The 23,981-nt window shown below is 33.9% G+C and overlaps 1 protein-coding gene across 2 annotated transcripts; it reads left to right on the top strand.

Moving 5' to 3' along the window:
* Positions 1-7: 7 nt before the first annotated feature.
* Positions 8-22,582, top strand: LOC120332344 (nck-associated protein 1-like). Of its 2 annotated transcripts, none has more exons than XM_039399568.2 (27): positions 8-319; positions 3,686-3,796; positions 4,423-4,515; positions 4,839-4,895; positions 5,163-5,305; positions 5,692-5,785; positions 6,287-6,424; positions 6,926-7,028; positions 7,567-7,672; positions 8,647-8,773; positions 9,302-9,438; positions 10,325-10,466; positions 10,928-11,059; positions 11,526-11,671; positions 12,736-12,988; positions 13,438-13,580; positions 14,425-14,556; positions 15,059-15,180; positions 15,531-15,624; positions 15,980-16,134; positions 16,642-16,739; positions 17,981-18,074; positions 18,949-19,031; positions 19,643-19,723; positions 20,125-20,214; positions 20,764-20,988; positions 21,526-22,582. In XM_039399568.2, the coding sequence occupies exons 1-27, from the start codon at positions 194-196 to the stop codon at positions 21,778-21,780; spliced, it is 3,480 nt and encodes a 1,159-aa protein (XP_039255502.1). In that variant the 5' UTR covers positions 8-193; the 3' UTR covers positions 21,781-22,582. The 2 variants fall into 2 exon arrangements, with proteins under 2 accessions (XP_039255502.1, XP_039255503.1); XM_039399569.2 differs by lacking the exon at positions 17,981-18,074 and adding an exon at positions 17,315-17,408.
* Positions 22,583-23,981: the final 1,399 nt, after the last annotated feature.

Genomic DNA, 23,981 nt, shown 5'->3' with positions numbered 1-23,981 from the left:
CCTTGATTTTGTTTCCCATTTCCCTTGCATTCAGCGGTTCGCCAGCCCTTGAATATTTGTATTTTCTGATGAGTTTACTTTCTATCAGTCGAATTAGGGATTGGAGTTGATAGGGGGGTAGTTTTAGCTCTCCGCTAATTTATGATTTGCATATCTACTTTGAATAATTTAAAGTATAAAGCAAAAATTCAGAATGAGATCTGTAACGAGAGGCATCATGTCGCGGCCATTGCCGAGCCATCAGAAATTGGCTGAAAAACTTGTGATATTAAATACAAGATTGGATGGAATGATCACTAGAATCTACAATATTAAGAAGGTAAGTGTAAATGATTTTATTTTTGATATATGTGATATCTCAATACGGTCTGACGGTGCTGTAATACTCAGATACTTCAACGTAGTGATGCTGAAATCCCATAAATCTGGCGGGGTGTCCTTAAAATGACAGAATGCTGGAATGATGTCATTTTTATGGAGGTCAAGATTCTCATGTATTTTCGTACCACAATACCTTCTAGTCGGCATAGCGTAACAATTTTTGCATATGACATTCCGGGTCTGGTATAGTTTAGTACCACATGCACTTCTAGTTGGCCTGGCTCAACAATTTTTGCATATGTCAATCCTAACCCCCACCTGACTACGTAACCGAAAAATTACGTTTTTTTAACATCACAGTGGCGTAATAAGGCGCACCAAAGAATGCGGATGCGATCACCCGAAATCGAGCAAGCTATTTCTCTCGTTTTATCGTCACAACGATCATGATAGGAGAGATCGCCGGCTTTAGCGAGTTCGTTATCGGCGACGCAGATATCATTTTGGGAAAACGAGATGTGATTGTGCGTCTTAGTGACGTAATTTTTGGATGGCATAGTCAGGTGGGGGTTAGGAATAACATATGCAAAATTCGTTGTGCTACGCCCACTGGAAATACACTGGTACTAAACTATACTAAACCCCGTCTGAATGTAGTGAAATCCCATAAATTTGGAGGGGTGTCCTTTAACACTTTCGATGCCAAGGACGTATATATACGTCATTTGGCGCCAACCGTTCCGTGCCATCAATGCAAAATGACGTATATATACGTCATTCGAAAAGGAAAAAGTTTAATAGATAGAAGAAGGTCGAGTTCAGGTATTTGCCGTCTTTTTTCTTCTCTCTCTCTCTCTTGTTGTCAAGTTGGGGGGAAAGAATGACGTCGTCAGCCAATCGCGTCATTCAAGAAATACCAAGATGGAAGGAGGGTCTGACATGAAGTCAATTATCAACTTATTTAGCATGGCCGAGGTACATATTAGCCGCAAATTATCATCAAAAATTTGTACGAGACCGACTGACGCCAACACACGGTTTCAACTTTTTACGGTGAAATGATTGAAAGGTGTGAGGAGAGATGATAATATTATCAATCATGTTACGAAGATGTAGAAAAACATTACTAAACCGGGAAATAATTCGAATATTTTTATATGCATGATCGTCGTCTTATTGGCAGGACGATGAAATGATTCAAAATGTTGGTATTTTTGAACGTTTTTTTAATTTTTTTATCATTTTTGGGTAACGGATTGACGGACATCTGCAACGAAAGCAAATTTTATCGTCCTGAGAGGTGAAATGTTACATTTTGAAATAATAAAGTGAGAAATTGATATTATTCGGAACATATATTTTTCTACTTGTCAGTGAGATATGATCCATGATATAGTAATTTAGTGGGAAATATATTACCAATAACACAGAGCCCCTCGTATGCTTTCAGCTCATATTGAATTACTTCCGTAGCTATTGTATAACCATAATTATAGCAAAATATGCAATCCTACGACTTTGTGTCGGATGAACAAGTTCAATAAGCAGCCATGGCGTACTGATTACGTAGCTACGCAATAGCGATCACGTGTCTGGCGCCACGAAGACGGGACTACGTGCAGTCGAGAAGACCTGCGTAGCAAATTGCGTGAGATGACAATTTCGGAAAATCGTGTTCTTGACAGATCAACTGACGAATTTCGATGAAGCTTTAAACCTTTTTATTATGTCAACTTAGAGACACCGGATGCGTATAATGAATATTGAAATTGCATTTGGAAATACTTCATTTGCACGCCAATATTAGTTCAAATATCCACACAAATAAGTATTTGCTCGCTATAAATACCAGATTGAATGAAATGTTTGCCGAGGCAAGTAAAGACTTCGAATTTCATCGTTTACTGACTGAACCCACCAAATCTGGAAGCGCCCGACGAAAACTCAGGAGCAATACTAAGATACAAACGCACCTGAAATGTATTACGCATGTTTCGGTATTATCCGACACATCAGTCGTAGGTGAAAGAACTCACCTACACATGCGTATCTTGTCGGAATTGCTCTCTCATGCTATTATAACATAAGTTGGAGATAACTTGTCTTGATCTCTCATTGCGATAAAGATTCAATTCGAACATTTTATTCAGCAATCAGAATCATTTTATTATACGAAAATATCAAATTCGAACAAATAACAAAATCGTTTACTAGCATAAAAATATATCCTTCATTCGCTATATATTCCAATAACATTAATAATGGCCAATTATTGTCACTCACAAGGATAACATATTGCAAAATAAACAAAGTAGTCACATTGCATATTCATACAACTGTAACACATATGTACTTGAAACATACGAACATAGTAAATTTATTATCGAGCTTCCATATCGGAATTCATTATAAAAAATTAATGTGCAGTATGGTGGTGCATAAAATAATACATCAATCGAGGAATTTGTCAAAAACGCTATGGAATCACAGACGTAGTCAATATGTTGCCTCATTCGAATTATGGTTCGGTGAAGTTAGCGTCTACCATGCACTAAACTATCAACATATCTAGCTTGGCCGATGAATCGCAAATAGAAATATAAAAAATATGTGCGGAGTCCGATTGGCGCCAACGCACCTGGATTTTAACTTTGCTACAGTTGTATGAATATGCAATGTGACTACTTTGTTTATTTTGCAATATGTTATCCTTGTGAGTGACAATAATTGGCCATTATTAATGTTATTGGAATATATAGCGAATGAAGGATATATTTTTATGCTAGTAAACGATTTTGTTTTCTTTGTTCAAATTTGATATTTTCGTATAATAAAATGATTCTGATTGCTGAATAAAATGTTCGAATTGAATCTTTATCGCAATGAGAGATCAAGACAAGTTATCATCAACTTATGTTATAATAGCATGAGAGAGCAATTCCGACAAGATACGCGTGTGTAGGTGAGTTCTTTCACCTACGACTGAAGTGTCGGAATGAACGATAACTGATGACACCCTTGGGTTCGCCCCTTTCCCGATGAATCAAAAACTAAATACGAGAGAGAATGAATAGGAGAGAACTCTCTCGTTTTCACCTTGGCACGGAACGGTAAAATTGAAAAAACTGATCTTGGCATCGAAAGTGTTAAATGACAGAATGCTGGAATGGTGTCATTTATATGGGGATAAGCTCTTTCAAATGCTCAAAAATTGAGGTAACATCTGAACAGCAGAAGTAACGTTCTGGGTTTCTTAACCTCGATATATCTCTTCTTCCACGATGGAATCCGTTATTTAGTTTTACTTTGTTGCCCCTGAGTTGCAAAGCTAAACTACCTCTAAGTTTTTTATTTATTTTTCAAGGCATGTGGAGATCCAAGATCCAAACCCTCGTTTTTAACGGAGAAAGCTCTCGAATCTGCAGTAAAATTTATTGTGAGGAAATTTCCTCAAGTTGATATCAGAAATAATCAGGTATGATATTTGTCTTCGATTGTGTATCGCTTAAAAATTCTTCAATTGTTTTTAAACCAGTTTCTAATTTTTGTGAATGTATATGCCAACCCCTACTATTAGTATTCATTGGCTACTACTGATGTTCAAATTCTGAAATAACGGTATCTGCCATATTTCGTTGGGAAAAATTTCATTTCACCACAGCTGACGTCCAGATTGATTAGAAATTTTCATAACATAAAGATGGAAATGTCACTAACAAGCTATTACTCTTATGAGAGCATTTAGCAAAAAATATATGAATAAATTTTTTTCAAATCTTAGAGTCCTATAAGATGCTATTTTTCACCGTGAAACTTTCTGTTTTATGATTCTTTTATTGCGTATTGTTTAACTGCCTTCTGCTTGCTTGTTCATTTATCTTTTAGCTGGTGGCAGGATTTACTGTATCGGTACCGTTTGCAACTTTTGTGCAATCAAGCCCATAAATAATCGAGCATTGCTACATTGTTTCGATTGTCGAATGTATTTGAATACATTTTATTAAAGATAATTTATTTGGATTTTATCATCTGAAATTTTCTTCAGCCTATGTCCATAACACATAATAAAATATATATCACTAATGTTTATTTTTCTCATAGAATCAACTAGCAGCCGTTAACAATGCTAAGAATGAAATATTGAAAGGGTTATCAATTTACTATTATACATTTGTTGATGTCATGGAGTTCAAGGTAAACGCAACACTACAATCTTTGATTGCCAGTTCGAATGTAAACTAGGGCTGGTGTGATGGTTTGAAATCACAATTGCTCCAGGTCCAGAGTCGCAGTATATTCAAACTCTGCGGGACAGAGGCTATGTTTTTGTACCTCCTGGTTGTTCTGCTCCGTAGCTGCTGGGCGCCATAAATCATCAGCCTAAATGCAGTTTCGTAATAGCGGGACTCGATAGAAGGGTTTCACATTTTTTAATTTCACTATAAATGCACAAATTTTCACTTGACGTATTTGAAATTTTATTAGAAATATTAGTTTTTATCTTTTTTCTGGTTTAGGATCATGTCGGAGAACTACTGACAACTGTAGATGGACTTGGAATTAATTTTGACATTGTAAGTATGGAATAGACCTCTATATATACTTTAAATGAGAATAGAGAATAGACTACAATGTGGCAGAGCAGGTGGAAAGAAACACTGCCCCTTCAGGGTTATTCTTTGGCGCTCCTGATGTATTCGTACTAAGATGACGCACAACTTGAACAACCCTAACCTGGTACATATACTATGTTCAGGTTGTGCGCCATCTTGGTACGAATACTTCGGAGCGCCCATTCTTTTTGGGGATAGAAATTAAAAATATTTTGTTTTTGTTTTCAGACGCTGTGTTTCGACTTGACTTCGAGTTATCTAAATATGATTGTGAAGTATGTTTCTCTTCTTATTTTGTTGTCAAGAATTGATGAACGTAAAGCAATTATAGGATTGTACAATCATGCTCACGATATGCTGCAAGGAAAAACGTAAGTATTTTTAGATTTTGGGCTAAAACAAGTATGGTTTGGTCAAGGGGTGGGCATCGTTTTTGACCAGGGGCCAAAAATTTTGCCCACCTAGACTGGCGGGCCATGTAAGTGTGACATAAAAGTTACATTTTATAAACAATATTTACAGTATTACAAAAGCAAAAGTGGAAAACAATAAGCCCCACGTCAAAACTTAATTTAATGGCAATAAATTCCTTGAGCTAATTTTAGCTAAAACGTCAAAATTTGGATTTAGTTTAGTTGTGACAGCATCAGACGTGCCAGATTGAATCACCCAACTTGCCGAATTTGGCCCGTGGCCGTCATTTGCCCATGATAGGTTTAGTCAGAAAATCGGGATTAAAACTTTTTTTTGAATACAGAGATAAAGACTTTCAGAGATTGGCTCAAATGATTATGGACTATGAAAACAATCCTTTGAAGAAATTGGTGGATGATTTTTCTGTGCATAGTCGGGTGAGAAAATTTTCTTTGTTGAATTTCCTAATTTCTTTTGAGTTTATTGTCGTACCAATAACCATGGTGATTTTGTCATGACTTTGTACACTGCTTATTAAGCCTGTAAAAAGGATGTAGGAATATTTTTAATTTTGTTTTGTTGTTAAAGTTATTCTTGTTATTAGAAAGTTTGTATCATTTCCAAGTTTAGATATTCATGTAACAGCATACAGTGTTCACAGAGGTAAAACTGTCTGTTATAGTTGACCAGTTGTTTGTTTCAGATGCGTGACAGAAGAATCCAAAACTGACCAGAGGTTATGTGAGCCATCTTATGGCCACAAAAAGTCCAACAATCATTCTGCACATAATTATTTCCATGAGATTCGAACCCACGTAGGGTAATCAAAGTTACAATAACAAGCATGTTCTTAGCGCATCAGTCGGCAAATATGTGATTTATTACCCAGTGTCTTGTTCGGAGTAAGTATGTAATGCCTGATAAAATTTGTTTTTCAGTCTGTTCACGTTGCTCTCATGTCACTCATGCAAGTGTATCCGCAACGTAATATGACTGCAGATAACTGGAGAGCTGGATCACTTTTCAGCATCATCAGTTCACCAACTCAGATGTTGAATCCAGCACAAACAGACAAGGTTATATGATTTTTTAAACTAAACTAGAAATAGAAAAATTTTCTACTTGATATTTCTCATTCTGATAGAGCCTTTGGTGACCATTGTTGGTTTGAGATGGGCTGGACTGGGGGTGGACTAAACTGACATGACATAAAAATTCAAAATCAGGATCAAATCTCAGGACCACCCTCATCCAGGGTGTGAAAAATTGGACAGGCAATGCTGCACTTGAAAAATTCCCGATTCTTCCCAACCACAATAGCTCTCTACCGTGGAGTGGCCGCTCATAAATAAGTTGTATAGAAATGTTGTATAAAAAATAAAAGGAATAAGATGGATTTTTAAAAAATAATATTTTGAAGATGTTTAAAAATTAAATATGTTTCCTGCTGTAAAAAATTTACGTGCAGCAGCAAGATTTAATTATTTTATATAAATCATAATATGTCAGTTTACTAAACTTGAATCAAGTCAAATTGTTGAAACTTTGTCAAATTTTAACCATAATATTTATCTTAGATGCCATGTGAATATTTATCCATTGAAGATATGGAAAAATGGATTTATTTTGGGTATTTACTTTGTCATGCAACTATGGTGTCTCAACAAGAAGCAAGCACATGTTAGTATATATCTTTATTGTGTTAGATATATTGTGTAGCACAGTTTCTTCTATTTATTTATTTACAGTTATAGTTTATTTTTGGACACAATGTATACATACTCCTCTTTTATTCCACATTGCTTGACCTCTCATATGACTTGTTTGCCGATTTTTTTTAGAAAACTCAGGCCATAACTCAGCCTTTATGTTCGTACATTTAGGCATCTCTGTCTTGTTTATTATGCCATTATATGAAATTAAAATTCATAATTGATTATGACTCCTGATTCAGCGTTAAAAATATTTAGACTCGACCATGTTTTTCATGGTTTAGACTCAAGATTCAGGCTTTGAGAAACTTAGCCAGTATTTCTAACAGGCAGTTAAAAATGCTTGGTGCTTTTTTATAATTCCTGAAGATAATTTTGACTTTTTTCATCACCAATGGAAATTTTGACTCAAAATTTTGACTCCATGGAAATAAATTCCAATTTTTTCATTTAATTGGTCTCATTGTATAAATATATTAAGGAATCTAAATTTCCTACTTACTCAGGTCTATGGAAACCTGTCTTGCAAACTAACTTCTGTCTCTCTCTGTTCCGAGATGAAATAATAATGTTGCACCGGACAGCAGAAGAAATATTTTCTGGACTGAAAGGGTTCGTTTTTTTATATTTTCATATATGAATATAATAATTTTGTGACTAGTATTGAATTTTCCAAGAATTTATTCTACTTGCGTGCAATTTTTTCATTGAAATTTTCTGTTTAAATAGTGATCGAAATTAATGTTGTCGAAAAAATATTTCGGGTCCAAACCTTCGAATAATAGTATAAAATATAAATTTCGAAGAAAATTTTGCTAGTTCTTCTATGCAATTATGACTATTGATGAAATTTTGTGCAGTAAACTTTGCCATTTATCCTTATTTTGTTGTAACATTTGCGCTCACCGTGTATGGAGAGTATACGAAGCATCCCCAGTGCTACAAAAATAATGTATTTTTCTGAGTTTTCCGATATGATATCTATACAGAAAAGATATGGTATATATAGCAAAGAAAATTATCAAGTCATACAAATTATCCCATATTTATTTATAAATGTACACACTCCCTAGTTTTTTACAAGACAAGTTTTTTATACGGAAAGTTTAGCAACTTACATAGGTACCAGTTGTATATATATTCTCAAATCCTCAACATGGATATCTGATGGCAATCATGTGTTATTGCCAGGGATGTCCCAAACGAATCGAATACATTTGAAATTGGTTTTATTCAAATTTTTTTATAAGCATTTATTAGTTTATGATAGACAAAAACTTCTGACAGAAGGAAATAGCGAATATTAATTAAAACAATGTTTATCTCATTTATTCTGCACAAATAAATTTAATTTGTACGAATTTTGAAGAATTTTTCTTGCGGAATAGACCCAATTTCGAATATATTTCATTTCGATATTTCATATTTAAAAAAATTATTTTAGAATGTATTCGAAATACTAAATTATTTGGTTTTGGCCATCTGATGTTGGCTATTTCATATTTCCACTCTGACCAAGGTCACAGACATTGGGGCATGGGGCAGACATTGATATGTAATGAAATCTTAATTGAAAATATTAATAGCTACAACAAAAAAGTTGCTGAAGTCCGTGAATGCAGAGAACATGCTGCACAACAGGCTGGGAAGGTTCACAAAGATAAAAGAAAATTTCTGAGAACTGCCATGAAAGAATTGGTGCTTTTGATCACAGTAAGTTATCATTTTGACTGAGTTTATCTCTACTCTGTTATTTAATACCATAATGTTGGTAAAATTACGAATACATGTTCAAATTATCTGTAACGGATGTCACATAGCTGTCCTTGGATGTTTTCATAAGCTTGTACAAACATCGCATGTCACAAGATCAATAACCAACATTTTTGTGCCTGCAACTACTTGATAGCATACGTCAAGGTGCGGCCCGTAGTTTCATCCAGTTATTTCATTCTGGCCCTTCCTGTATTAAAGGTCGCACAGTATTTCACACAACAGAAAAGTCATTATAGGCTGAAAAGGCGGCTCTTAACGAGCGTGTAATCGCGGTGACTGTCACAGACGGCACTGGTAATTTCCGATTTTGAAGCCCCCCTGTGCATGCACCTCCCTGGTTCAATGAATCCAAGGTCCCTACTCTCTAGCACCCAATGACCCACGCAATTAGCCAAAATCAGACCTATCTTGCCGTTATTTTGTTTCTTACCAGCTTCCAGTTTATTTAAAAATATATTATTTTAGGATCAGCCAGGTTTGCTCGGACCAAAAACGTTATTTGTGTTCATGTCACTCGCTTATGCAAGAGATGAAGTGAAATGGATTGTGAGACACGCAGGAAATCTTGTCAAAAGAGCTAATCCTGAAGATTTTGTTGACCGGTGTGTATTTATTATATAATATATATATGTACAGCAGTGCTCTTCAACCGGGTATACGGTATACCCAAGTGGATACCGGACCATGGGTTGGGTATACAACTAATAAAGGGTATACGAAGGGTGTACAGCCTAAGTCAGGGATTTTAAACTCTAATATTATAAACTATAAAATATTTAAGCGGAGACAGCAATGCGAACGCGGCGCACATGAAATATAAAATATCATTTACGCAAAGAACCGACGTGAGCACATTGTTACGTCACTAATTATATAGATAATGTGGTCACGTGTCTGGGTTGGTGATTTCGGCTGCCATGCGCTTCGTTTGATTTACATTGACGCTAAGGTCGTCGGTCAAATTTATAACTTCCGGACACTAGACTATTAGATTGCATGATGATATTGCAGTTCAATATGTACTTTAAATTTAATGTTTATTTAAGCCTTGAATTAACATTGGTATTTGTAAAGTATACAAAGTTCTTGAAAAATTGTAAAAGTTATACCACGATAAAAAAAGTTGAAGAGCACTGATGTACAGGGTGTCCATAAAGTCCCTTTATAATTTCAATTTAGTTATGAAATCAGTTCTCAATATATCTTAACCAGGTTTGTTGTTTTTTAATCAGTAATTGTTATGTTTTTCTACCTCATTTAATACATCTGTGAGGGCTAAAACTATACGGTATCGATAAATTCCCTTTGCAATTTTAAAAAATTTCAAGATTTCATGAAACCTCTATATTTATTGGCATTGAATCATTATACAAAAGCTGATGACTACCCATCATGTCAGTATGCTTAAAATTTATTTCAGACATTAATTTACTGTCACGATTTTAGAGTCAAACACCGGTGAATTACATTGCATAATATGCCTTTCAGATATCTCGGAGAACTTATTTTTCACATGGAAGAATTACGTCAACTAGTTCGAAGCTACGATGAAGTTATTCAAAGATATTACGTCCAGTATTTATACGGATATGACGCTGTTGTACTCAATGAAGCAGTACAAAATCTATCGGTTAGTTGTGATAACATTTTTATTTGACATTCGATTTCCCAATGGATGTTTCCCTGAGCATTGAATTGTTTATGTGGGTAACTATGGTGAAATTTTAGCAGCTGCTCAGAATTTTTTTCACTGACACACGTTTTTCAAGCGTGGTTATAAACGTGGACTAGTTTTGTTGTTTCAACTGTTGTTTACAGTGTACACACCTTGACTCTATGAAACTCCTCTGATTTCACTGGCCAGGTTCGAATACCATGGGGGGATAATTATGTACGAGAGGATTTTTGGACTCCTTGCATTCGTGGATGGTTCACGTGACTGCTAGTCACTTCTTTCACTATCAAGTCCATGCATCAGAAATAAATACCTGATGAACTGGTTTGTCATATGATTTAGCAGTCCTAACAGTAAATCTTGTCTTCATTAAATAGTTCGTTTTTTTTTACGAAAATCTCTATTTTTTGTTCCAGGTTTGTCCAGAGGATGAATCTGTCATTATGACATCAGTCGTTAATACTATGACATCACTGAGTATCAAGCAAGTTGAACAAAAAGAATTATTCGATTTTCGAGGACTGAGACTTGACTGGTTTCGTTTGCAGGTATTCGGTTGTTTAGTAGTCAAAGGAACCAAATTGAGTAGAATTAAGTAAAAAATCCTCGTGTATGAACCTTACTGTAAATAATTTCAAAAAAGATTTCACATATTTATTTATTCATGTTTGTATGTCAGTTGTAAGATAGTTCGGAAGTTGAATGCATGTTTCACCCTCTCAGTTTAACCAAAATTTTAGAATTTTTCTGAAGTCTATAAAAATTGGGAATTAGATAATCAAAATTTGCTTTTCATACTTTGCTAATAATTATTGAATATTTAGAAAATGAAAATGAAATTTATAAAGTGTTGAATTTTTTTATATACTGTATATATAGGGTGTCCATAAAAAATTTTCAAATTGCCAATTTATCGATACCATGTAGATGTATTGTTTTGTCCCTCATAGATGTATTAAATGAAGTAAAAATACTTGAACAGTTACTGAATAAACATGACTAATATACATTCAGGCATACACTTGCGTGAGTAAAGCTGCCTTACTATTGAAAGATAATCAACAACTTGGAAGACTCATGAATGCAATAGTGTTTCATTGTCGGATGATTGATGACTTGGATGACATGTTAAGAGAGACTTCGGATCTTTCTGACTTGTGGTAAGTATTGCTGTCATTTGGCTAAGTGGTATAGTTGGTTGTGATCTTTAATGACTCATTTTTTTCAGAAGTGTTGGCATGGCCAAAACTTAATTATTTGGACGCTCCAGACGTGTGTGTACTAATATGGAGGTACCTAATTTTGTTCGCCTACTTTACATCAAGTTTTGTAAAGGGACTGAAATCTATGGGCAGGAGATATATTTACTTGGCTAACACAGACAGTCCCCGAACTTGAAGTTAAACTAAAATAAGGAAAATCGGAATAAAATTATGACCTAACTCTAACCTGGTACACACACTATGGAAGTACCATAATTTGTAATCATATTCAACAATAATATCTGGAAATATCTGTTCTACAAACTTTTTTCATCATGACCCACTTAGCAGAGTCAAATTTTTTATGCGTCCCTCTGGAATCAGGAACTAAAATTAAGATTTCAATAATATAGAGAATATTAATAAAAAAGAATAAAATTGGCTTGTCTACATTTGGTTTTGTTCTGGCTGGCGAGGCACACTTCTTTGTTTTTTCTAATAAAATTTCCTCAACCTTCTCAAGCGTGTAAAGTTCAGCTTCGTCCCATCAAGTCAGGATCTATTTATACTGTATTAATGGTATTGAAACATACCGCAGCCCCCATTGGTCCCCTTCGTGACTCAGCCAGCGGGAGTCGCGGCCCCAGTTTGAAGAGCAGTGATCTGGAGTATGAAATGTAAAACAAATTCGAGCGGCAAAAGGGGTTTCTCTTTTGAAAATGAAAAATTAAAACTGTATCCCAGTGTATTATTTTTGGACACAAAATGGAATATGTATTGATTTGCTAAACTGTTGTTGTGAAAAATTTTTTTTTCAACTTTCTGAAACAATTTATTTTAAATTGGCTGCGCTTGAAGATTAGGGAAGGCTATCACTTTTAATGTTCATATGAGTCCTAATATTTCAGCCAGATAAGTCCTTATTTTTTTTTCTTCCATGGGAATACTTTTAAATGTCATTTTATCCTACTTGTTATATAATTTGACACTTCTCTTTTGTTTAACATTTTTCTATGTTTCAGCTTTTTTCCAACCGCCCTGGTCTCCTCTTTCAAGAGATGTTTGGAATTGCGTTTTCAATCAAGATACTCGATCGCATTTCCTCTCATATGTGCACATTTTCAAGGAGCTATAAGTGAGTTCTGTCCAGAAGAGAGACTCCATATCCGAGACCGTGCAATGAATTACGTAACAACCTTCCTCGATGACATGTCAAAAGAAGCTCGGAATTTGTTGTTCCTGATCGCTGATGAACAATGTGCATTGTCAGACCAGGTTGCTTATTTTAAAATATTATTCGTATCTCCATTTTTTTTTTAAAAAAATCATTTTTGAACAATTGCGCAGCAATCGTCTTTACTCTTGCTGGTGGATTCAAGATTGAGACAAAACACTTGGATTTGAACTAATCCGATATTCAGACAGTTCAAGATTAGACGGTTATTAGACGACAGCATAATGAACAACAATTTTGCAATGTTCTTTGTGGTCTACAACTTCATTTATATTTTCTTACTCACAAAATTTACCTCAAGTTTACTCTCCGAGGAATAGATTGCCCATCGTTTCAGATGTTGTCTCCTGTTACTTGCATATTCTGAAATTTTTTTTGTCCAATCTTAAAAATAAAAAAAATTTGAGAAAATGTGTTTTTTCTACCTTTATTATTTAAATTTTATTTTTCAACTTTTCATATTTTTTATTCAAACTTTTTCATCGTTAAGTTGTTGCCGAAGAATGCTGCAGTGCATATGAAACAAGGAATACGAAAGAAAGGGAAAGGAAAGAAGGGAACGAAAACTCATGTCACTGAATCAATGAATCCTGGAATTGAAAGTTTCAGAAAAGATAGACTTCATGTCACAAAGTAAATTTTTTTCATTCATGATTTGTCCATAATCAGGCAGAGAAAATTTGTATTTTTTCAGGTAATTTTCCATCTATGATAATTCTTGATATTGATCGGATTTCTATGCTTTTGTGCCAACAGATCCATATGTATATAATCTTAGGAATCCGCAGCAAGACTGAAGATAAAATACATTCACACTTCATTAGATAGTGGATACGATATAGAAATTTCTAGATCTTGGGGATCATTTAGAATTTTAAAATTTACAATTTTTATCTTTTAACACCTGATGGCCAGATAAAAAACAAACTCAGTTAAACAATCAGAAGAGTATTTATTTTAACTACTTTGTGTTATCAAATTTAATTTCCTTGATTTTACTGATGTTTATCAATGACGATTGGTGTATCGTGCCAAGTGTTTGGAACACTTTTGCCATCACACGTCTGTGTTGTTCTGACGGTTCTAATCCTTTGGGGGATGAGTATGTACAGGAGAATTGCCGGACTCATCACCGACATAATGTAGTTGACGTTACTGCTGGTCAGTAATGGTTTCACTATCAAGTCCATGTATTCGAAATGAATAACTATTCTTATACCTGATATGGGCTTGAAACGTGTCTCAAGGTCGTGGTTTGCCACATGATTAAGTCATCTTATCAAATTACCTGTCCCCCGGATAAACATAAAATTCCTGATTTTTTCTGTTTAAATAAGTTGTAATAACCAATGTAGAATTTATTTAATATTCCTTATTTAGACATATTATTTCTGAATCGTGAATTATTCAATTTTGGACATTCCTTATTGAGGGACACTAACAAATTTTCTTCTGTTTAATAATCCTTTTTATTTAGAATGGATGAACTTCATTTGGCATTGGCTGAAATTTGCAATGCTATCAACTACAGATCAACATTTGTTGTTTGGGAACATACTTTCTCACCAAAAGAATTTTTAACTGCTCAGTTGGAGAGCCGCTATGCCAAGTTAGTAATTGAGTTTTATATGTCGGTACTGCAAATAAAAAAGCTAATTTATGGTGGTAAAACTGAAACTTTTATTGATGAAAAATTCTGGATTTTTATATTAAAAAAAATTGTATTAAAAAATTTTTCAATTTTTATAGTATTTTCTTGGTCCAGCTAAGTTAGATGTCCATGGTTCAATCCCCAATCCGTCGGCTCGTTATTCTATTCAAGCTCATCACCTCATTTGTAGTATAAAAATTGATATGTGTGCTTGCCGTTATTGGAAATACATATACTTTTGTTTCTGAATTACTAACTCATTATAACTTGTTTTCTGAACATAGATGTAATGATCGAATGAAGAAAACGTATCTAGATTCTGGACACTGTAGATTATTACTTACGTAAAACATACTGCTCATGTAGAACCTTGTTTAGGGCAGAAGGGGTTGTCTGAACTAAAGCTAAAGTCTTAAAGGCTCTGTTAAAATCGTATTTTATTTTGATCTTATTATTTCAGAGTACTGGTAGCCTTAACACACAACAAAGAAACAAACGAAATGGCAAAACCCACAGAGCTGCTTTCCAGAACAAAAGCTTATATGTCTGTTTTACAGACTATTGAGAACTATGTTCAAATAGGTAAGAACTTATTATTATTATTAGCAATTGTCGCATTATGTCAAGCGTTAGGAACACTTCTGTCATCTACCTATGATTGTGTTTGTAGTCTCGCAGGTTTCGAATCTCGCCGAGGTTAAATAGGTGTGATATGATTGCTGGGCTTCTCACATAGTAGGATGATTCGCATAATGTCTGGACAGTTACAGCTTCCTCCACCATCATGTTAATGTACCTGGAACAAAAAACTAATCTACTATTTATATACTCAACATGGACTCGCTACCGGACGAGGGTCTGCTGCACGCCTTAGGATTAAGTTAGTTAAGCTATAAATTTTAAACATAAATTTCATGTATTTTTTATCACAGATTCAACAAGAATTTTCAACAGTGTTTTGCTGCAACAGACCCAAATGCAGGATAGTCACGGAGAAACTACGATTACTGCTCTCTATACTCAATGGTAAGTGTAAAATGACTTGATACATAGAATTTTATCAGCGCTTCAGAAGTATGTGTACCAATATGGAGGTAACTAATTTTGTTCGACTACTTTACATCAAGTTGTGTAAAGGGACGGGAAGATTTCTCTGACAAATTTTTTTCCAAGAAATTTTGTTTTCTGCCATCTAGTAGTTGGGCTATCTGCGCGTGACGCTGTTAATGAACAATAATGTATGCATAGCTCTTGTGCTTCATTATTCGCATGCGACTTTACTTTTTCAGTGCTCATTCTACATTCATCTGATGGCTTGCATTGAGCAAATGTATAAATACATAAAAAAAGAATAAGCTAGAATATAACTTTTCTTTAATAGGTATTTGGAAGTGCTATTGAGACAAGTAAGCAATGGAAACTCTATTGTTTTCTCGGAATTAAAAAGAGCTTTTGTGTTGTTGCCTGGCGTCGATATATCTTCGGGAAGCAGCAATCAACCAAGTATAAACCCTGAAGAGTTCACAAACATTCAAGGTAGGGGTGAAAGGTCATTATTTGATGCAGACTTTGGTCAAACTCAATTGGTTATTGTCCTTGCCTCTAGATATGTCACAACATTAATTCTGATTTTTTTGTTGTTTGTTTGTTGGAATTTTATAGATTCGATGTTTATAATGTACTTTTGTGTGCGTGGTGGCCTAGAAGTTAAAGCGTTAGACTTAACTACGAAGCATCACAAATAAAAATCTTGGGTTTGAATCCCATGCGCACTACCTCACCCATGGTGCAATATATTGGGATGAACATGCATCATATAAATATGAAACAAAGGGTGTACCAAGATAGTATGTACCAGGTTAGGGTTGTTCAGATTGTGTGTCATCTTGGTACGAATACTTCCGGAGCGCCAAACAAAGTATACTCACAGGAGATTTCTATTTTGGGGACCAGATTTCTTCAGTTTGGCATAGTGTACTAAATTTATTACACTTTTGATAAGATTACAGAAGCAAAACTGAAATTTTTTTTTCAACTTCACAGAACTCCGTGCTCTTGCTGACCTAATCGGACCATTCGGAATGAAAAATCTCAATGAAAACCTCGCCTGGCATGTTGCAAGTCAAATTACGGAATTGAAGGTAGGGAAACTGAATTTAGCACTTTGTATTTAAAACTAAAAATTGAAGATTATTTTTTTCTCCGTGTTAGTATTTAGGGTAACTAGGGTTTATACTGTTGCTAACGTCTAGAATCTTTATTGAATATTTCTGACACAGGTTTATATATATATTGCTTCGTCCTGAGTTTTTTCTTTTTAAATATCTTTACTGAGGTATAATTTAAGCATACAGGTCTTGAATTTTACAATACAAGTGAGTGAAATTCCATCAAGTAATAAAGTCTGAAACTAATATCTGGTTGACTATTTTCATACCCAACATGGACTGGTAACCAGATGAAAAGCCATGGTTCGCCGAATGACTAAGTCGTCGTATTGGCTTTCGTTTTCTAGTAATAAGTCAAAACATGGCTAGTTGAAATATAAAGTGACACAATATTGAGTTGATGTCTTGGCTTGGGAGTTTTTCACTGTTGCATTTGGAAGAATTGGCCCAATTTGTCTGGGTTAAAAATGACTTGCTTCATGCAATTTGTTTGCGATTTTGATTTAATTTTTATGAATTAACTTTATTTCTTGGAATTCAACGAATAGGTTATAGTACAAAGGAACGCTAAGAAACTGGCTGCGTTAAGGAAAAGCTTTACCAAGCCAGAGCTAATGGCTCGTCTTGTTTCAGATCTAGATGGTATTACTTAAAATTAATTATAATTGTAATTAATGAGGGCTGAATATATTGCATGAGTAATTCGCAATCTAAAATAAAGGAACTAAAAATAAGCATGACTTTGCTATATTAATTACTATAGGCAATTATAATATATTAATCGGCATGTCAGGTAATTTGCTTCTCAAAATCGTCAATCTGAAAAATAGGAAAATGTGATCAAAGATATTGTTGTAGGATCACTCTGGATACCATTTTTAAACTTATGAAAGGTGAAAACTTTTCAGGTGCAAAACCCACCAAACCAAAACAATGGTTTAGAAACAATTTTTTTCATATTGTTTAATTCAATCAATTTCAAACTCCTACTATGGTTTGAAAAATAACAGAAAAGATTTCTGTGGAATAACAACATATCAGCCAATCAGAACTATGTCGAGCTATTCTTAACCCGGAGTCATTTTTAATCTGGAGTCCGAGATAACGTGAAAGATTCTCAGATTCTCAGATAGCGGTGTTTGTTTCTTTCAATCCTGCAATTATTGTGGATTCACCCTCTGGTTATCTGCATGGTATTAATTGTTTATTGACAGAAATTGGTGTCGCAAAACAGGGAGACATTGAATATACTACGAACTAATTTCGATAAACCAGAACAGATGGCCGTGCATTATAGGCGCCTCGAGGGTAAAATAATTTTTTGGTTTTAAAAACAAAGTTTGAATGTTTTCTGCTGTTTTAAACGTGTTTTACTTTCAGTGTTTAGTATGCATTTTTTTTTATAATGTCCTTTTGTTTATATGGTCATCTCGTAATATTGTATTGCTCCAGCGATAGCATTCAGTCTTCGCAGGATATATGAGTCGTAGTGAAATGCCATTTTTAATTTATCAAAATTTCTGGTTAAAGAATAATTAATTGAGAATCGAAAAAATTGAATTTGTGCACTCTTTATTGTTTCAGCATGCAATAAATCATATTTAAAATTTTCTCCGTTTTTTGCTGTTTTTCTAGTTTGATGTGATGTTACTAATTTTACTAATTCTTGTTTTGTTAGTCACTTTATCATATATAATAATTGCATGAATGCATGGATATAAATTCATAACAGCACGATTGAATTGTTTATTTTCTTATTTTATTTTTCCTGTTTTGTGTGTTGTTCATTCGATTTATTCAAAATTCAATCAATATAAACTAAATAAGCAGTACCAAAACAATTGATAAAATTTATAGTGTATTGACTCTTAATTAACCTATTTAATTAAACGTACACATATTAAAGATAGGGAAATTTTCGAGAGCATATTTTCCTTTTCAATTTGGCATACTCAAAATTCAAAATTTTATTCAGAATTTTATGCTTCGTGTGTTTTAATTTGAAATTAAATTATTTTAGATTATTCTTAAAATAAAGATATTGAATATAAGTAATTTTGAATTTGTTTTGGACATTTCTGCCACTGACTTGTCATATAGTTCACCAATTTTCCTCGATAGAAGTTTTAATATCATTGTTTGTATTGAGCAGATTTTATAACATTTTCTTTGAAAAATTCAGGAATTGAAAGTGTTCTTCTTCGAATGACGATTATTGGAGTAATCTTGTACTTTCGATCGGTTACACAAGATGCATTGAATGACGTTAGTATATTAGTTATATTATTGCCCATTCTTGTAATTAGATGTTTTACATCTCAACTGCAAGGATTTAAACTTACCAATAATGGAGGTAACTAATTTTCTCCGCCTACTTTACATCAAGTTGTGTAAAGGGACTGAAACTTATGGGTAGGGAGTATATTCACTTGGCTAACACAGACAGTCTCGAACTCGTAATAGAACTAAAAAAAGGAAAATCGGAATAAAATTATGACCTAACCCTAACCTGGTACACGCACTACGGGGGTATCGTTTAACATCTTCACTGCAATGATTCAAACTTACAGCAAACTATGTGTAAAGGAGTTAAAACTAGAATTTTCCTGATTTGCTATGTCTTGCAAATTTATTATACTATATACTATTATACATGAAAATGACATATGCATTATTAATATTAAATGGATGTAACCGAACTTTACATTTGTATATGCTTATAACAAAGAGACGATCATTTCAACTTTTCCAATGAGAATTTTACATCTTGAATCTCTTGCATGCACAATGCTCTATTAGGACAACCTGTCAAGAATTTTTTCATTACGCCAAAATGATAGATATATGCTAATGTACGCCTTGTGAATTTTACTTAGGTTCTACAACGTCGCATTCCATTCCTTTTGTCATCAATAACCGACTTCAAAGATCATATTCCAAAGGAAACAGACATAAAGGTGAATTTTATTTTATTCGAAACACTAAGAATTTCAAACACTCGTCAACTGGGTATGGCTTGGTGCTTATTATGTTGCTAGAAGGCTATTTTTTTTCAAATATATTTTCAGTCCTGAATCAATTTCATCATTTATTTTAATTTATGGGAACACTCTTATGTGACATATGGGAACACTTTTATTTGACTAATGGGAACTCTTTTTGTGATGTATGGGAACACTTTTTGTGACGTATGGGAACACTTTTGTTTGACGTATAGGAACACTTTTGGTACTATATGAGAACACTTTTAAGTGACGGGACACTATTTTTTTACCTTTGTGTCCATGTATTTGAACAATGTACTCTTGTTTATATGCTATAAGTTTAGAGATGCTTGTTCTAATCAAAATATTCCTAGGTTTCAATTGGCATCAATGAACTTGCGTCTGCTGCCGGTATTCAATGTGAAGTTGATCCAGCGTTATGCCATGCACTTGCTTCACAGAAGGTAATTTTTGTCAATGTTTTGGAAAACGAGCGCTTCTATTTATCATCTTTAATATTGGTCAATGATTGTCTGTGTTTGTTAGAGTAGAATAGGATATATATATAAAACATAGTCGAGGGTGTTGGGACAAAAAGCCAAATGCGGATCTTGTAACAAATAATTATTAAGAAGTACAGGAGAGCTGCTATCGACATAAGTCTAAATATTTTCAAATATGGAATACCAGATATATTCTAAATTTGGATCAATAAAAAACCTGTATAATTGAATATATATTCAATGATTTTTATTTTGAAAATGCAGGATAGTTAAAAGTGGAGAATGATCAAATTGGGTTTCAGTTTTTACCAGCTTTGTGAAATTAAATGGCATTTTTTGATCATAATGGGTGACTTCAATTGCTTAAAATAATATATTTTAAAATAAATTATGCTCAATTATTCCTAAATCCAAAAATCAACATAATCAATACTTAATTTTAAATGGATTCAAATATTAGATTAGATCACACGTTTAAACAAACTTGTGTCATTGTATTGTTATTTATAGTCCGAGAATCCCGAAGAGGAACACAAACTCTCCTGTCTACTGATGGTTTTTCTCGCTGTTTCTATTCCTGTACTTGCGAGAGATGAAGGATCGCTGTATTTACCTGAACTAGGAGCTCATGGAAACAGCTGCCATTGCATTGCGCTCGCTGTGAATCGTATTGCTGCTGCATTGTTCACTGTCAATAATGGAAATATCTCGGAAAGATTAACAGAATTCTTAGCTGTTAGTGTATTTTATTGTTATTTTTTCGTTTTACTGATAAGTTGTTATCAATTACCATTTTGTAATCAGCACTCTAGTCCTTGTATTGTAACAAATGCAGTTTTTTTACCGAAATGTGATTGCAATAGACTATGTCAGTGGTGCCCAACATTTTTTTCGAGCGACCCAAATTTAAAAAAAAAAAAAAAATTCTGTAAAATCTAATGACCAGAGTATATGCTTGAATACTAAACGACATGTTGTTGTGTGACTTTACATAAGAAAAATACATGTTGCTAAAATTTTACGTTTTTTTCTCGCATATACAATTACTACTGAGTAACACTTCGATACAAAATAAACAATGAAATTTACTAGGAGGTAAACTGAATACCTTTTAATTCTTTGTTGGAAACGAAGCGACTGGGTATAAACACTCCAAAATAAGTTTGCGTATCAGTAAAAAAACCGCACAATTTTTTTCAAAATAACAAATTCATTCTATATTCCAATCCTATTATTACAACATTCTTCTATTTTAATATTTTTCTTTTCCAGCTTGCATCTTCCAGTCTTCTTAAGCTTGGTCTTGAGACAGACCGAGCGAGCACTCGCAATCGAGAGTCAGTTTATCTTCTGTTGGAACAAATCGTAAAAGATTCATCAGTTCTTACTATGGATCTTCTGGAATCGTGTTTCCCATATGTTCTACTTCGAAATTCTTACCATGCAGTGAGGATTCAATCAGGAAGCACCAACACGGCAAGCTCGCCCACACAAGCACAGCAAACGATCGAGAATTCTACTGCATAATGGAAAAAGTGTTCACTTTGATGCCCAACTAGCCAATAACGAGAGCAGTGGTTCTCGGACCTTTCAAGCCGTGCCCCCTTTTAACAATTTGTCAAGTCCCCACCTGAAAAATAACTAGCTAACAATAAGCTACAAATAACAGATAGTACAGCGAAATTATGCGTCATTCAAAAACACGTTGAAAATGTGTGGATGGAGTGTAAATAATGAAATAAATAAGTTTTAAAAACAAATAAGGCGGGCAAGATCTAAATCGAATCAAATATTTTTAATTAGCTTCACGCCTCCTCAAAAAATTTTCTACGTCCCCCTCGTGGGGCGTGCCCCATCGTTAGAGAACCACTGAACTAGAGGAATCTTGATTTTGCTTGTTAACGACATAGTTTACCTATCGAATCAAATTTCCTCGTGGTGGAAATCCTTGAAAAGGTTCAAATTTTACTCGCTTGAATTCATGAATTTACTTATAATAATGGCTTTAGAAGCATTTTGCTCTTGGGCAGTAATAGTGTCAGAATAGCCTTTCAATTCTTGCTATTTCAAATCGTGCAAAATATTTAATTTTTCTGAAAGTTATGATATATACTAAATTTTGATTTGATAATTTCATAAGGGTGGCAAATTTCACAAAAAATGTCGATTTCTGGTATATTAAAGTAGTATCAGTTTTAATTCTGTTTATACTGGATTATTTGGACATACCCATGCTAGAGTTTCTAGTATTAATACCACACTAAGTTTTTTGAGAAATTTTGCTATATTTGTTTATGTTGTTCCCATATTTCGACAACTTATATAATAATATCATTATATGATTATAATCAGCTTTTTTCATGCTGTTATTCAAGATCATTTTTTCCTATTTTTACGATTTTTTTTTCAATTTTGTTGTATTCTGTATAAAATATGAAGAGAGATACAGAAATAAGCTGCGTCACTTAAATGGAATAGAAGTTCATATTTATATGTCATGGAAGAGGAAATACAGAAAGATAAGAGACCAGATGGAAGCGACTGTGGCATGTTTGATGGTGTATGTGTAGGAAGCCGTTAATGATCCTGCAAACAAATTGACTCATGTCTGATGATAAAATTTTATCTTCAAAAGTTATTTTGGAATATAAAAATTAACACTTTAACTTTTGTTCTTAACTGCTTGTATTCACATTACTTTAATAATCATGTTCCCTATCTTTTTATAACGTAGACGCAGAAGCTTTGAAATTTTAGGTTTCCAACAAATTTTTGATCATTGAATTAAAAATGTGTATTTGATGGAAGTTAATCTAGTATAAAATTTCGTGTATCATATGTCCTACGTTTTTTTTCTTTATATCCAATAAACTATCCAGATATCAGCGTTTGTTTTGAGATTATGTTATTCAAAGCGCACTAGAATTTATCTTTTCTTCAAATATGATGACTCTTAAAATTTGCATACTGACTTCTCACATGATGCGGTAATCAGCCCCGTTTGTTGGCCATGTCATTGGATATCGAGGAAGTAATATTAAGTCGTGGGTTTCTGCAGAATTCAAACTGTTTTCTTTATTGGTTTCCGCTTTGTGAGAGAACCAGGAAATAATCTTGAGTCTGTTCTGCATGATTACGTTTATTCTATTGATTTGAGAGTAAACTCTAAAAGTTAAGGACAGGTACAAATTTGTTTACTGCACTAAATAGCCTACTAGTACTCAGGATAGGAATTACATATCATCCCGGTGAAGAGGAACCCGATAAGACGAGTCCATTGTCTAGTTACCAGTCCGCAATGGGTATGAGATTGTTTGACCAGATATTTATCTCGGAAGCTTAGGCTAAGGTTTTTTAGTACTGCCTATGCTGCAGGTAATCTTCTTTATTGAAATTTGATATGGACTTGAAAAGTAAACGGTTCAAAACTTAATAAAAAAAATAACTAATTTTAAAAAAGCAAAATCGGAAATTGACGCACTCTTTTGAACCAGATTTGAGATGAAATGAAATAGCAAACGGCCTAATTTATTGAGTTAGAGCTGCCTTATTTTCTCCGAACATCATTCTTTTGGTATTTTCACAAATAACTGTCGATTGTTAAGAAGCTTGAAGGAAATTTGCTCATAGCAAGGTCAAACGCACTCACTGAGAAATAAAGGAAACTGATCTCCAAGCTAAGTCCGGGAGACCACTGAATAGCCAAGAGCTACCGCGGATATAAAAAA

Source organism: Styela clava, chromosome 13 (genome assembly GCF_964204865.1).
Source record: "Styela clava chromosome 13, kaStyClav1.hap1.2, whole genome shotgun sequence".
Lineage (NCBI taxonomy): Eukaryota > Metazoa > Chordata > Ascidiacea > Stolidobranchia > Styelidae > Styela > Styela clava.
The sequence above is the reverse complement of the archived record's forward strand: the minus strand, read 5'-3'. Positions and strand labels throughout refer to the sequence as shown.

Excerpts from the sequence above, each read along its gene's own strand:
- LOC120332344 (XM_039399568.2), top strand. The coding sequence starts at position 194 with ATGAGATCTGTAACGAGAGGCATCATGTCGCGGCCATTGCCGAGCCAT. Across the intron at positions 5,786-6,286 it reads ATTTTTCTGTGCATAGTCGG|TCTGTTCACGTTGCTCTCAT; the intron begins GTGAGAAAATTT and ends TTTGTTTTTCAG. Across the intron at positions 10,467-10,927 it reads AAGCAGTACAAAATCTATCG|GTTTGTCCAGAGGATGAATC; the intron begins GTTAGTTGTGAT and ends TTTTTGTTCCAG.